Here is a 15695-nt window from a genome sequence, read left to right on the forward strand (position 1 = left end):
ACAATGTATCAGCCACTGTATTATCCGAGCAAGTGCATATAATGCTGTATGGATCGTGAGATACATCAGCTGGTATATTTCAGTCACCTGCAGAGCAGCAATCACTATTCTGCCGTTACCTCACATCCTACCAGATTCACAATCCTGCTGGTTTCCCGCCTCGGTTCTCTTTGCTGCCTCCCACAGGTTGAGTCGCTTGGTACGACAACGTCTCGCTGTATTACATAGCGGCAGATGTGTAATTTACGTTATATTGCTGAAAGTCGGCTGACAGGCGCCCCCTCCTGGAGCAGGACTGCCACAGCGCAATCCTACAATGCAGGTCCGACGGGGGTGATCAATACAGCAGATAAGAATGGCAGTCCTATGTAAAAGTTCACTTACCCTATGATCTGCACAGCATCGTTTAGATAAGGATCAACTACCATGTCATGTGCAACCTCCCAGTTTCCATCCGCAGCGATGATACCGACGTGGTTTAACCCCAGCCTGTCCAGGGTGTGCCGCAGAACCTCAGGGACAAAGTGTACATGTCAGCCGGTACCACAAAGGCAGCGCAGACTCCCACACCACCCCCACTCATCTCTACAGAGAGAACTCTGGCTAATACAATCCAAATAACGACTGCCTGCAGCGGTGCCAGACTCCATATTCCAGATCACTGGCCCTCAAGTGCTTGTGTGTCCACATACAGCGCCACTGCTGTGCCAGCGCACAAACATGGCCGCCCTGGCACCAATCACCCTATGTGTCAAATGATCTCACAGCCTGCGAATCCAGCAAGAGGCTTCTGCAGCAGGTCCGGAGGGCGAGGCGCAGGGCGGGGCGCGCCGCGTCCCGAGGATGAGGCGCAACTAGGGGGTCATCTCTGGACGACCACAAGTCTAGTGTCGCGTGGGTGCAGTGTCTGGTCAGGGCAATGGCGTCACTGCACCCCGTGGCTTTATAAGTGTCGCTTATGACATTTACATTGATTGTCAGCTCTTCAGGTTCAGGGAGTCGGGGTATTAGAGTTTTGCTACTGAGGACACAACATCACAAAAGTAGTGAAAAAGACCAGAGCAGCGTCGCCCGAGGCCGGGCTCCTACCTTTATATAGGTGGCATTGTAGGCACGCTCGTTCCATATCTGAGGATAAAACAGGAGGATGAGAAAGGACAACGTCCCGGGGTAACAGCAACACACAGACTTCAATAGTTCTCATAGCTGAGGTTTTGTATCAATGTATCGCTTCAGGAACTGTAAAATACATCAGCAGCACAGATCTGTTTCCTGACCTGGGCACAACAGTAACAAACCCTCAGCTTAGCTCGGCCTCTCTCACCCCCACGTAGTCTATGTCCAAGTCATGGTACTGCTTGGCGCCAATGATCCAGGAGACGACGTAATAGGCGGTGACGTCCGGGAAGTCATACGGCCAATTCTTCCCGTTACCGATCCAACCAGGAAAGGCCCAGGGCAAACCTGAGAAAGACAGATGTGGAGGGACGATGAGTGCAGGAGCAGGGACGGACCCTTGTGTGTGTGTGTGGGGGGGTAACCCTGCGCAGGACCCTTGTGTGTGTGTGCGTGGGGGGGGACCCAGCGCAGGGCCAAGGCCAGACCCTTGCGTGGGGCCCTGCGCAGGACCAGAGTCGGACCCTTGAGGGTGTGTGGGGGGACCCTGCGCAGGACCAGGGCCAGACCCCTTGTATGTGTGGAGGGGGGGGCCCCTGCGCAGGACCAGGGCCTGACCCAGTGTGTGTGTGTGGGGGGGGGGGCTGCGCAGTACCTCAGCCGGACCCTTTTGGTGCTGGTGGGGGCTGGGCCCTGGGCCGGACCTTTGTGGGGGGGGGGGGGCCTGTGATGCAGGACAAGGGCCGAACCCTTCTGTGTGGGGCCTCTGTGAAGGACCAGGGCCAGACCCTTGTGTGTGGGGACCCTGTGATTCCGGACCAGGGCCAGACCCTCCTGTGTGGGGACCCTGTGATGCAGGACCAGGGCCAGACTCTCCTGTGTGGGGACCCTGCGCAGGACCAGGGCCGGACCCTCCTGTGTGGGGACCCTGTGATGCAGGACCAGGGCCAGACCCTCGTGTGTGGGAACCCTGTGATGCAGGACCAGGGCCAGACCCTCCTGTGTGGGGACCCTGTGATGCCGGACCAGGGCCAGACCCTCCTGTGTGGGGACCCTGTGATGCCGGACCAGGGCCAGACCCTCCTGTGTGGGGACCCTGTGATGCAGGACCAGGGCCAGACCCTCCTGTGTGGGGACCCTGTGATGCAGGACCAGGGCCAGACCCTCCTGTGTGGGGACCCTGTGATGCAGGACCAGGGCCAGACCCTCCTGTGTGGGGACCCTGTGATGCAGGACCAGGGCCAGACCCTCCTGTGTGGGGACCCTGTGATGCAGGACCAGGGCCAGACCCTCCTGTGTGGGGACCCTGTGATGCAGGACCAGGGCCAGACCCTCCTGTGTGGGGACCCTGTGATGCAGGACCAGGGCCAGACCCTTGTGTGTGGGGACCCTGTGATGCAGGACCAGGGCCGGACCCTCCTGTGTGGGGACCCTGTGACGCAGGACCAGGGCCGGACCCTCCTGTGTGGGGACCCTGTGACGCAGGACCAGGGCCGGACCCTCCTGTGTGGGGACCCTGTGATGCCGGACCAGGGCCAGACCCTCCTGTGTGGGGACCCTGTGATGCCGGACCAGGGCCAGACCCTCCTGTGTGGGGACCCTGTGATGCCGGACCAGGGCCAGACCCTCCTGTGTGGGGACCCTGTGATGCCGGACCAGGGCCAGACCCTCCTGTGTGGGGACCCTGTGATGCCGGACCAGGGCCAGACCCTCCTGTGTGGGGACCCTGTGATGCAGGACCAGGGCCAGACCCTCCTGTGTGGGGACCCTGTGATGCAGGACCAGGGCCAGACCCTCCTGTGTGGGGACCCTGTGATGCAGGACCAGGGCCAGACCCTCCTGTGTGGGGACCCTGTGATGCAGGACCAGGGCCAGACCCTCCTGTGTGGGGACCCTGTGATGCAGGACCAGGGCCAGACCCTCCTGTGTGGGGACCCTGTGATGCAGGACCAGGGCCAGACCCTTGTGTGTGGGGACCCTGTGATGCAGGACCAGGGCCGGACCCTCCTGTGTGGGGACCCTGTGATGCAGGACCAGGGCCAGTCCCTCCTGTGTGGGGCCCCTGCGCAGGACCAGGGCCAGACCCTCCGGTGTGGGGCCCCTGTGATGCAGGACCAGGGCCAGACCCTCCTGTGTGGGGACCCTGCGCAGGACCAGGGCCGGACCCTCCTGTGTGGAGACCCTGTGATGCCGGACCAGGGCCGGACCCTCTTGTGTGGGGCCCCTGTGATGTAAGCGCTCCAGGGCCACAGCAGGGTGTGGGGATAAGCCTCACCCACTAGCTTTATGTCCGGGTTCCTCTTCTTGGCTTCCTTCATCAGCCACCATTCATATCCCCGGAAGTAGTTCTGGTCGTCTGGATAGTGCATGTGGGACGGTTCTGTGCCATCTGAGAACAGTTTGTTACAATGTATCAGCGCAGGCGTTCCTTGGGCTGGATACAATCTACACAATAGTCTGTGCTTCTTTTTCATGCCATTCGCTGACAGCAGAGATAGTGATGAATGGGGAAAGCTGCAGAATTACAGAGATGAAGGAGAACGGGCGCTGGATGAAGATAACGTGCTGCGGCCGACAGTAACCTGCGCCCTGCACGCCGTCTGGAGTTTGCCGTCCTGTGACGCAGCAGAGCCGGGGGTGTCCCACTTACTGCACGTGGTTTATTACTACACCCTGAAGAGCGCTTCCTGGAAATACTTAACCCTGAAAGCCCCATGGAAGGACACGACACCAAAATGTCTATTATCCAGCACCCAGTGTCCCAAAAGATAAGGGGGAAATAACCTGACAGTCCAGCAGGGGGCAGAAGTACTGCAGCTCAGATCACATTCACTGTAACAGGAACTGAGCTGCAGTACCAAGAACGGCCACTACACCGTGACTGGAGCTGTGCTGTTCTGTCTCCATCCACATGCTCCCCTATGCTTTACACTGCAGCTCTACTTCTTCAGATTGGCGTCTGTGTATAAACACCAAGTCAGCAGGAAGTCGGATTTAAATATTACAGAAATAAGAGATTATATATTAAAACCATCTCATCTCGCAGGGAGAAAATGATTATCAGCAAACTGCAGCACATAGACAATGGGGAGGAGCCATAATATAGGTGACAGGCTTAAAGGGGAGGTTCCCGGAGAGCTGGCTCCTCCCCTTTATCTGTAGCGTTATCATCAATAGGCTGTATTGACAACGCCCTGCCAGGTCGCAGCCGGCAGAGACCATTATTAAGGATGTCGCTCCCTAATCGGGGGTCCACCACTTATAACATGTAGTGACTGTCTGAAGGTTCCTTTACAGTAAGCTGATCACAAAGTACCAAAACTTCAGCGAGGAGCCGGAAAGCGGGCAGTAAATCAATTCACATCAATGGGATCAGTCCTCACTATCAGCGCTGTCCACCATGACCAGGAGGGAGATTAGGAACTCAGGACCACCCAACCAAACACAGACAGGGGCTGGGAACGGTACCTGTCGTCTGCGCGTCTCCTCCAATCTCCACCTTGAAGATGTGTAACGAGGCTCCAAAGTTTGGCTGCAAAAACAAAGAAAAAAACCATGTGTAAGAAATCTGCAGGCGATATACTGAGGGACGGCAGGGCACCAACGTCACTGACACAAAGCATGCAAGTCAGAGTAAAGGTTCCTGCTCCAACAGGACACACATGATGAGCGGCTCTGCTGCATTGTAGTCACACATCCTGCTCCCTCAGAGATCCACGCTCTGTCCGTCCTGCTTTTCACTGCAGCACAGTTCCACTAGGGCACAGCTGCATTGTCTATTGGAGTCTATGGTATTCTGGCTCTCCCTTCTCCATACTTTATACTGCAGCTTTAATCAATTCATACACAGCTCTGATCAGTGGCTCCAGCTCAGCTGTATATTGGGGTTCCAAGTTCTGGGAAATCTTTTTTCCCCTCTGAGGTTCTTTCTATTACTCTGCTCACTGCTTTACACTGCAGCTCAGCTCCACAACGTTATGATCAATGACTGGTTCATCATCAAAACGTTTTTTGTTTTTTTTTTTTACCTGAATTTTGCTGTAAAACTGTTTGCAATGTTGACAACTGCAAACTGAGCAAAAACGTTGCGACTTTCAGCCAGTCACGGACAACGTTATTAAAAGTAACTGCAGCGAACAGATCGCCAAATTCATTACTCCATATCCAGTGCCGGACTGGAGGAATCCACACTGCTTACAGCCACCAGTTTAGGGTAGTCGCCTTGTAGATCCACTGAGCAGATCACTACAGGGCTACGTACTGATCGAACGATTACAGTAGTGTAAAAGCAGTCGGCTCACACACTCACGTTTGTCTCTCCCCATGCTTTACACTGCAGCTCTGCTTGCTCAGACCGACAGAAGATTATTACGAGCATATTATATACAATGAGGTGCTGAAATATCAGCGAGATGATTGTCAGGACAATGCGGAGGGGCTCAAAAGACACCACGATCCTTGTGCATTTTTTGCTTTTTCACCTATTGAGCCGCTGGAGGACTCGCTTTTTCTGCGCGCTCAGCTGAGGTGTCAGTGATTAGGGCACATACCATATTTTTATTGCATTTTTTTCAGGGCAGTAAAGTGACCAAAAACACAAAACAAAAACACAATTTAGAAGTTTCAGTTATTATTTCGAGTTCATTATTCCTATATTTTGATAGATTAGACTTCCATAGATGAAGGATACCTAATGATTGCTTCTTTTTCTTTATTTTTAACTGTAGGAAAAGGGGGTGAATTGATTGTTTATTTATTTAGTTTACACTTTTTTAGTCTCCTTTGGAGACTAGAACCCTCTGATCACTATATACTGCAAGACCCCCGTATTGCCATATTTAGGACAGATCATGATCTGCCATAGTAGCCCAGTGGTCCCCCACGATCGTGTCACGTGAGCCCAAATGGCAGCCAGTGTGCGCCAGCTCTGGCACATGTACCAGTGAAACACGACTGTCAGTGACTGACAGCGCAGCTGGAACTCCAGTCCGACTGCTAGACGATGATGCCAGCTGTGCAACGCAGCCAGCAGCACGAGAAGGGAGTTCAGCTCCTGAGCCCCATCCAGACTCGCAGATCCCAAGAAGGGGTTAATAAGTGGAGAGTCACGTTTCCTTGCTGCCCATTTCCTCCTGATCTGCAGCTGAACACCCTGTAATAGCAGTGATAACATCACCACCTCTGCTATCAGTCATGGCGATCAGTACATCACACCCAGATTGTAGCACAGAACAAAACAAGAAACAAACCCGAGGAAATGATAAATAAGAAATTCTGCGCACAGGCCCTCCGCCATCATATTCTGCCCCACAGTATCTTCAGGATCTCTGCTGGCAGTCAGTATATAATAGACAAGCTTGATTACATCCCCTCCTGAGCTGGTCCTGTTCACAGCTGATACTTTATTACAATTGTATCCAATCTAGAAAGTCCCAGCCAGATACATTGTATCAAACTACCAGTGCAAACCTCTCCTCAATCCCTATATTTCCTACAAGGAAAATAATACTTCTACTCCTCCAGGGGAGTTGGGCGCCGGCTCTAGAACAGGACTGGCACCGGAGGCGATTATAAGTTTTATTTGGGGGGCTGTCAGTGAGGGCCGGGCGCAGTTACAGCTGACGCTCTCTATACATAGAGCAGCGACTGAGACCGTGCCAGCGCCTCCCTTGTGCCTCAATGCAGAAAGCTGCCAAGAGGAATAAAGTTACTTTCCCACAGGCAGCGGGGCTCTAGGGGCAGGCAGCGGGGGCTCTAGGGGCAGGCAGCGGGGGCTCTAGGGGCAGGCAGCGGGGGCTCTAGGGGCAGGCAGCGGGGACTCTAGGGGCAGGCAGCGGGGACTCTAGGGGCAGGCAGCGGGGACTCTAGGGGCAGGCAGCGGGGACTCTAGGGGCAGGCAGCGGGGACTCTAGGGGCAGGCAGCGGGGACTCTAGGGGCAGGCAGCGGGGACTCTAGGGGCAGGCAGCGGGGACTCTAGGGGCAGGCAGCGGGGACTCTAGGGGCAGGCAGCGGGGACTCTAGGGGCAGGCAGCGGGGACTCTAGGGGCAGGCAGCGGGGACTCTAGGGGCAGGCAGCGGGGACTCTAGGGGCAGGCAGCGGGGACTCTAGGGGCAGGCAGCGGGGACTCTAGGGGCAGGCAGCGGGGACTCTAGGGGCAGGCAGCGGGGACTCTAGGGGCAGGCAGCGGGGACTCTAGGGGCAGGCAGCGGGGACTCTAGGGGCAGGCAGCGGGCCTCTAGGGGCAGGCAGCGGGCCTCTAGGGGCAGGCAGCGGGCCTCTAGGCGCAGGCAGCGGGCCTCTAGGCGCAGGCAGCGGGCCTCTAGGTGCAGAACGCAGATTCCCTTACTAGATTAGAAAGCTACAGGTGTCATTGTGTGAAGAAGCTTTATTTACATGACGCTCGTTTTGTGTATACAGCACTTGTGAAGACGCGTGTGCCCATGGTTACAGACTGAACACCCAGCCTTTGTAGTCTGGTCCAGCAGTAATTGTCGTCTACCTTTCCCCTACTTTATGCTAAACATGACGAGAAGCTGCAGACACAGAATGGAAGAACCTCTGAGAAACAGCCCAGCGGGATATTGTGTAACTAAAGATACCAGGAGCGGCGCAGCGACCAACACTACAGAGGTCTCCACCATCTACAGAGCGTGACAAAAGAGTCGCAGGACAGAGCGGCCAGGTCAGCGGCCAGGTCAGGGGGCAGCAGGACAGAGGGGTCCGGGCCAGGTCAGGGGGCAGCAGAACAAGGGGCCCGGGCCAGGTCAGGGGGCAGCAGGACAGAGGGGCCCAGGCAAGGTCAAGGGGCAGCAGGACAGAGGGGTCCGGGCAAGGTCAGGGGGCAGCAGGACAGAGGGGCCCAGGCAAGGTCAGGGGGCAGCAGGACAGAGGGGCCCGGGCAAGGTCAGGGGGCAGCAGGACAGAGGGGCCCGGGCAAGGTCAGGGGGCAGCAGGACAGAGGGGCCCGGGCAAGGTCAGGGGGCAGCAGGACAGAGGGGTCCGGACAAGGTCAGGGGGCAGCAGGACAGAGGGGTCCGGGAAAGGTCAGGGGGCAGCAGGACAGAGGGGCCCGGGCAAGGTCAGGGGGCAGCAGGACAGAGGGGCCCGGGCAAGGTCAGGGGGCAGCAGGTTCACATGTACAAAGCGCCTCCATAATCACCATCGCAGCTCATAGAGCACAAGACTTTACCTTAAACAGATAATCCAGGATCTGGGAGCGGAACGGCTCTGGGTAATTCACCAGCAGACGGGAGGTGGCCTGAGAACACAAAATGGGGAGAACATGGAGACCGAGAATGGCAGACGGGGCACAGACTCCCCCAAAGTGACACCGAGCACAATCCCCAGAGAAACCGCAGCCTGTGCAACTAACAGAGAGTAAACCAGCCCAGCCCCCTCCTCTGATACCTGTGCTCCCCCACAATCCCCCCCCTCCTCCTCCAATACCTGCGCCCCCTCCTCCTCCTCCTCCGATACCTGCGGTCCCCTCCTCCTCCTCCTCCGATACCTGCGCCCCCCTCCTCCGATACCTGCGACCCCACCACGTCCCCCACCTCCTCCTCCGATACCTGCGCCCCCCTCCTCCGATACCTGCGCCCCCCACCTCCTCCTCCGATACCTGCGCCCCCCTCCTCCGATACCTGCGCCCCCCCACGGCCCCCTCCTCCGATACCTGCACCCCCCCCATGTCCCCCACCTCCTCCTCCGATACCTGCGCCCCCCACGGCCCCCTCCTCCAATACCTGCGCCCCAACACGGCCCACTCCTCCAATACCTGCGCCCCCACACGGCCCCCTCCTCCTCCTCAGATACCTGCGCCCCCACACGGCCCCCTCCTCCTCCTCAGATACCTGCGCCCCCCACGGCCCCCTCCTCCACCTCAGATACCTGCGCCCCCACACGGCCCCCTCCTCCTCCTCCGATACCTGCGCCTCCACACGGCCCCCTCCTCCTCCTCAGATACCTGCGCCCCCCCATGGCCCCCTCCTCCTCCTCCGATACCTGCACCCCCCCACGGCCCCCTCCGATACCTGTGCCCCCCCCCCACGGACCCCTCCTCCTGAGATACCTGAGGCCCTCCCCCACGTCCCCTCCTCCTCAGATACCTGCGCCCCCTCACGCCCAATCCTCCTCAGATACCTGCGCCCCCTCCTCCTCAGATACCTGCGCCCCCCAACGCCCCCTCCTCCTCCTCAGATACCTGCGCCCCCCCACACCGTCTCCTCCTCAGATACCTGCGCCCCCCCACGCCCCCTCCTCCTCAGATACCTGCGCCCCCCCACGCTCCCTCCTCCTCAGATACCTGCACCCCCCCACACTGCCCCTCCTCCTCAGATACCTGCACCCCCCCACACTGCTACTCCTCCTCATGTACCTGCACCCCCCCCACGCCCCCTCCTCCTCAGATGCCTGCGCCCCCCCACGCTCCTCCTCATATACCTGCACACCCCCCACTGCCCCTCCTCCTCAGATACCGGCACCCCCCCACTGCCCCTCCTCCTCATATACCTGCATCACCCCACACTGCCCCTCCTCAGATACCTGCACCCCCCACTGCCCCTCCTCCTCAGATACCTGCGCCCACCACGCCCCCTCCTCCTCATATACCTGCACCCCCCCCACGCCCCCTCCTCCTCATATACCTGCACCCCCCCCACGCCCTCTCCTCCTCACATACCTGCACCCCCCCCACACCCCCTCCTCCTCATATACCTGCACCCCCCCACACCCCCTCCTCCTCATATACCTGCATCCCCCCCACACCCCCTCCTCCTCATATACCTGCACCCCCCACACTGCCCTTCCTCCTCAGATACCTGCACCCCCCCACCTCACTCCTCCTCAGATACCTGCGCCCCCCCCACGCCCCCTCCTCCTCAGTTACCTTCGCCCCCCCACGCCCTCTCCTCCTCCTCATATACCTGCACCCCCCCCCCAACGCCCCCTCCTCCTCCGATACCGGCGCCCCCTCCCATGGCCCCCTCCTCCTGAGATACCTGAGGGCTCCCCCACGTCCCCTCCTCCTCAGATACCTGCGCCCCCCCACGCCCCCTCCTCCTCAGATACCTGCGCCCCCCACGCCCCCTCCTCCTCAGATACCTGCACCCCCCCAAGCCCCCTCCTCCTCCTCATATAGCTGCACCCCCCCCAACGCCCCCTCCTCCTCCGATACCTGCGCCCCCCCCCATGGCCCCCTCCTCCTGAGATACCTGAGGCCCCCCCACGTCCCCTCCTCCTCCTCAGATACCTGTGCCCCCCACGCCCCCTCCTCCTCCTCATATACCTGCACCCCCTCCTCCTCCGATACCTGCGCCCCCCCCATGGCCCCCTCCTCCTGAAATACCTGAGGCCCCCCCACGTCCCCTCCTCCTCAGATACCTGCGCCCCCCCCACGCCCCCTCCTCCTCCTCAGATACCTGCGCCCCCCCACGCCCCCTCCTCCTCAGATACCTGCGTCCCCCCCACGCCCCCTCCTCCTCCTCATATACCTGCATCCCCCCAATGCCCCCTCCTCCGATACCTGCGCCCCCCCACGGCCCCCTCCTCCTGAGATACCTGAGGCCCCCCCACGTCCCCTCCTCCTCAGATACCTGCGCCCCCCCACGCCCCCTCCTCCTCAGATACCTGCGCCCCCTCCTCCTCATATACCTGCACCCCTCCCACGCCCCCTCCTCCTCATATACCTGCGCTCCCCCACGCCCCCTCCTCCTCACATACCTGCGCCCCCCCACGCCCCCTCCTCCTCAGATACCTGCGCCCCCCCACGTCCCCTCCTCCTCAGATACCTGCACCCCCCCCACGCCCCCTCCTCCTCAGATACCTGCGCCCCCCCACGCCCCCTCCTCCTCAGATAGCTGCGCCCCCCCACGCCCTCTCCTCCTCAGATACCTGCGCCCCCACACGCCCCCTCCTCCTCAGATACCTGCGCCCCCCCACGCCCCCTCCTCAGATACCTGCGCCCCCCCACACCCTCTCCTCCTCACATACCTGCGCCCCACCACGCCCCTCCTCCTCCTCATATACCTGCACACACCCCCACCTCCTCATATACCTGCATCCCCCCACACTGCCCCTCCACCTCAGATACCTGCACCCCCCCCACTGCCCCTCCTCCTCAGATATCTGCGCCCCCACGCCCCCTCCTCCTCATATACCTGCGCCCCCTCCTCCTCATATACCTGCACCCCCCCACGCCCCCTCCTCCTCATATACCTGCACCCCCCCACACCCCCTCCTCCTCATATACCTGCACCCCCCCACCACACTGCCCTTCCTCCTCATATACCTGCGCCCCCCCCACTGCCCCTACTCCTCAGATACCTGCGCCCCCCACACCACTCCTCCTCAGATACCTGTGCCCACCACTCGTCCTCAGATACCTGAGCCCCCCCACGCCCCCTCCTCCTCATATACCTGCGCCCCCCCATGCCCCCTCCTCCTCATATACCTGCACGCCCCCAATGCCCCCTCCTCCTCCCCATGTACCTGCACCCCCCCAACGCCCCCTCCTCCTCAGATACCTGCGCCCCCCCACGCTCCTCCTCCTCATATACCTGCACCCCCCCCACTGCCCCTTCTTCTCATATACCTGTATCACCCCCACACTGCCCCTCCTCCTCAGATACCTGCACCCCCCCACCTGCCCCTCCTCCTCAGATACCTGCGCCCCCACTCCCCTCCTCCTCATATACCTGCGCCCCCTCCTTCTCAAATACCTGCACCCCCCCACGCCCCATCCTCCTCATATACCTGCACCCCCCCACGCCCCCTCCTCCTCATATACCTGCACCCCCCCACACCCTCTCCTCCTCATATACCTGCGCCACCCCACACTGCCATTCCTCCTCAGATACCTGCGCCCCCCCCACTCCTCCTCAGATACCTGCGCCCCCCCCCACGCCCCCTCCTCCTCATATACCTGCGCCCACCCCACGCCCCCCCCTCCTCATATACCTGCACACCCCCCCACTGCCCCTCCTCCTCAGATACCTGCGTCCCCCCCACGCCCCCTCCTCCTCCTCATATACCTGCACCCCCCCAATGCCCCCTCCTCCGATACCTGCGCCCCCCCACGCCCCCTCCTCCTCAGATACCTGCGCCCCCTCCTCCTCATATACCTGCACCCCTCCCACGCCCCCTCCTCATATACCTGCGCTCCCCCACGCCCCCTCCTCCTCACATACCTGCGCCCCCCCACGCCCCCTCCTCCTCAGATACCTGCGCCCCCCCACGTCCCCTCCTCCTCAGATACCTGCACCCCCCCACGCCCCCTCCTCCTCAGATACCTGCGCAACCCCACGCCCCCTCCTCCTCAGATAGCTGCGCCCCCCCACGCCCTCTCCTCCTCAGATACCTGCGCCCTACACGCCCCCTCCTCAGATACCTGCGCCCCCCCACACCCTCTCCTCCTCACATACCTGCGCCCCGCCACGCCCCCTCCTCCTCATATACCTGCGCCCCCCCCCACGCTCCTCCTCCTCATATACCTGCACACACCCCCACCTCCTCATATACCTGCATCCCCCCACACTGCCCCTCCACCTCAGATACCTGCACCCCCCCCACTGCCCCCCTCCTCCTCATATACCTGCGCCCCCTCCTCCTCATATACCTGCACCCCCCCACGCCCCCTCCTCCTCATATACCTGCACCCCCCCACACCCCCTCCTCCTCATATACCTGCACCCCTCCACCACACTGCCCTTCCTCCTCATATACCTGCGCCCCCCCCCCACTGCCCCTACTCCTCAGATACCTGCGCCCCCCACACCACTCCTCCTCAGATACCTGTGCCCACCACTCGTCCTCAGATACCTGAGCCCCCCCACGCCCCCTACTCCTCATATACCTGCGCCCCCCCATGCCCCCTCTTCCTCATATACCTGCACCCCCCCAACGCCCCCTCCTCCTCCCCATGTACCTGCACCCCCCCAACGCCCCCTCCTCCTCAGATACCTGCGCCCCCCCACGCTCCTCCTCCTCATATACCTGCACCCCCCCCACTGCCCCTTCTTCTCATATACCTGTATCCCCCCCACACTGCCCCTCCTCCTCAGATACCTGCACCCCCCACTGCCCCTCCTCCTCAGATACCTGCGCCCCCACGCCCTTCCTCCTCATATACCTGCGCCCCCTCCTTCTCAAATACCTGCACCCCCCCACGCCCCATCCTCCTCATATACCTGCACCCCCCCACGCCCCCTCCTCCTCATATACCTGCACCCCCCCACACCCTCTCCTCCTCATATACCTGCGCCACCCCACACTGCCATTCCTCCTCAGATACCTGCACCCCCCCCACTCCTCCTCAGATACCTGCGCCCCCCCACGCCCCCTCCTCCTCATATACCTGCGCCCACCCCACGCCCCCCCCCTCCTCATATACCTGCACACCCCCCCACTGCCCCTCCTCCTCAGATACCTGCAACCCCCCCCACACTCCTCCTCCTCATATACCTGCACACCCCCCCACTGCCCCTCCTCCTCATATACCTGCAACCCCCCCTGCCCCTCCTCCTCTGATACCTGCAACCCCCCCACTGCTCTCCTCCTCAGATACCTGCGCACCCCCACGCCCCCTCCTCCTCATATACCTGCACCCCCCAGCCCCCTCCTCCTCAGATACCTGTGCCCCCCCACGCCCCCTCCTCCTCAGATACCTGCGCCCCCCCACGCCCCCTCTTCCTCAGATACCTGCGCCCCCCCACGCCACTCCTCCTCAGATACCGGCGCCCCCACGCCCCCTCCTCCTCATATACCGGCGCCCCACACGCCCCCTCCTCCTCATATACCTGCGCCCCCCCACGCCCCCTCCTCCTCATATACCTGCACCCCCCAAATGCCCCCTCCTCCTCAGATACCTGCACCCCCCAAACGCCCCCTCCTCCTCAGATACCTGCACCCCCCCCACGCTCCTCCTCCTCATATACCAGCAACCCCCCCACTGCCCCTCCTCCTCAGATACCTGCAACCCCCCACTGCCCCTTCTCCTCAGATACCTGCGTCCCCCCCACACCCCCTCCTCCTCAGATACCTGCACCCCCCCCACGCCCCCTCTTCCTCAGATACCTGCGCCCCCCCACGCCACTCCTCCTCAGATACCGGCGCCCCCACGCCCCCTCCTCCTCATATACCGGCGCCCCACACGCCCCCTCCTCCTCATATACCTGCGCCCCCCCACGCCCCCTCCTCCTCATATACCTGCACCCCCCAAATGCCCCCTCCTCCTCAGATACCTGCACCCCCCAAACGCCCCCTCCTCCTCAGATACCTGCACCCCCCCCACGCTCCTCCTCCTCATATACCAGCAACCCCCCCACTGCCCCTCCTCCTCAGATACCTGCAACCCCCCACTGCCCCTTCTCCTCAGATACCTGCGTCCCCCCCACACCCCCTCCTCCTCAGATACCTGCATCCCCCCCACGCCCACTCCTCCTCAGATACCTGCACCCCCAACGCCCCCTCCTCCTCATATACCGGCACCCCCCCACGCCACCTCCTCCTCAGACACCTGCTCCTCCTCCTCAGATACCTGCACACCCCCCACTGCTACTCCTACTCAGATACCTGCACCCCCACGCTCCTCCTCCTCAGATACCTGCACACCCCCAGGCCCCTCCTCCTCCTCCTCCTATACCTGCACACCCCCCACCTCCTCAAATACCTGCACACACCCCCATGCCCCCTCCTCCTCATATACCTGCACACACCCCCCACACACACTGCCCCTCTTCCTCAGATACCAGCACCCCCCCACTGCCCCTCCTCCTCAGATACCAGCACCCCCCCTACTGCCCCCCTCCTCCTCCTCCTCAGATACCAGCACCCCCCCCCACTGCCCCTCCTCCTCCTCCTCCTCAGATACCAGCACCACCCCCCACTGCCCCTCCTCCTCCTCCTCCTCCTCCTCCTCCTCCTCCTCCTCCTCCTCCTCCTCCTCAGATACCAGCACCCCCCAGGCCTCCCTCCTCTCCCCGGGACACTCACGCCTCCTCCGCTGACAGCTCCGATCCCATCGAACTCCCGGCCCAGTCCTCCCCGGTCACTGAGCTGATAAACAGCCCGGACCCCGAGAACACAGAGCGCAGCCACCAACAACCGCATAACTGCCATCACCTGACCAGTCACATGACACCCGGAAGTGTCCGGAGGGGAGGAGCCACATAGCTCACCTATCCTGTGTGATACTGTCTGCTGAGCCGTGTATCTAATCCTATCCTGTGTGATACTGTCTGCTGAGCCGTGTATCTAATCCTATCCTGTGTGATACTGTCTGCTGAGCCGTGTATCTAATCCTATCCTGTGTGATACTGTCTGCTGAGCCGTGTATCTAATCCTATCCTGTGTGATACTGTCTGCTGAGCCGTGTATCTAATCCTATCCTGTGTGATACTGTCTGCTGAGCCGTGTATCTAATCCTATCCTGTGTGATACTGTCTGCTGAGCCGTGTATCTAATCCTATCCTGTGTGATACTGTCTGCTGAGCCATGTATCTAATCCTATCCTGTGTGATACTGTCTGCTGAGCCGTGTATCTAATCCTATCCTGTGTGATACTGTCTGCTGAGCCGTGTATCT

The 15695-nt window shown here is 60.7% G+C and overlaps 1 protein-coding gene across 2 annotated transcripts; it reads right to left on the reverse strand.

The window, feature by feature from the left end:
- Window positions 1–365: 365 nt before the first annotated feature.
- Window positions 366–15274, reverse strand: LOC141152828 (galactocerebrosidase-like). 2 transcript variants are annotated; one of them, XM_073637478.1, is made up of 7 exons: window positions 15105–15274; window positions 8308–8376; window positions 4585–4648; window positions 3392–3505; window positions 1325–1464; window positions 1090–1128; window positions 366–512 (listed from the first exon to the last, which is right to left on the reverse strand). In XM_073637478.1, exons 1-7 carry the CDS (start codon window positions 15228–15230, stop codon window positions 381–383), a joined length of 684 nt encoding a protein of 227 aa, XP_073493579.1. In that variant the 5' UTR covers window positions 15231–15274; the 3' UTR covers window positions 366–380. The 2 variants fall into 2 exon arrangements, with proteins under 2 accessions (XP_073493579.1, XP_073493580.1); XM_073637479.1 differs by lacking the exon at window positions 8308–8376.
- Window positions 15275–15695: the final 421 nt, after the last annotated feature.

This window comes from Phyllobates terribilis, unplaced genomic scaffold, assembly GCF_046119375.1.
Source record: "Phyllobates terribilis strain yellow unplaced genomic scaffold, ASM4611937v1 Scaffold_7__3_contigs__length_470593459, whole genome shotgun sequence".
Taxonomy (NCBI): Eukaryota; Metazoa; Chordata; class Amphibia; order Anura; family Dendrobatidae; genus Phyllobates; species Phyllobates terribilis.

What these genes read in the sequence shown, in the direction of transcription:
- LOC141152828 (XM_073637478.1), bottom strand. Translation starts at nt 15,230, where the DNA reads ATGGCAGTTATGCGGTTGTTGGTGGCTGCGCTCTGTGTTCTCGGGGTC. An exon ending in TCCTGGATTATCTGTTTAAG is followed by an intron (nt 4,649 to 8,307) that starts GTAAAGTCTTGT and finishes TTGTTTTTGCAG; the next exon opens with CCAAACTTTGGAGCCTCGTT. An exon ending in AGGAGACGCGCAGACGACAG is followed by an intron (nt 3,506 to 4,584) that starts GTACCGTTCCCA and finishes AACTGTTCTCAG; the next exon opens with ATGGCACAGAACCGTCCCAC.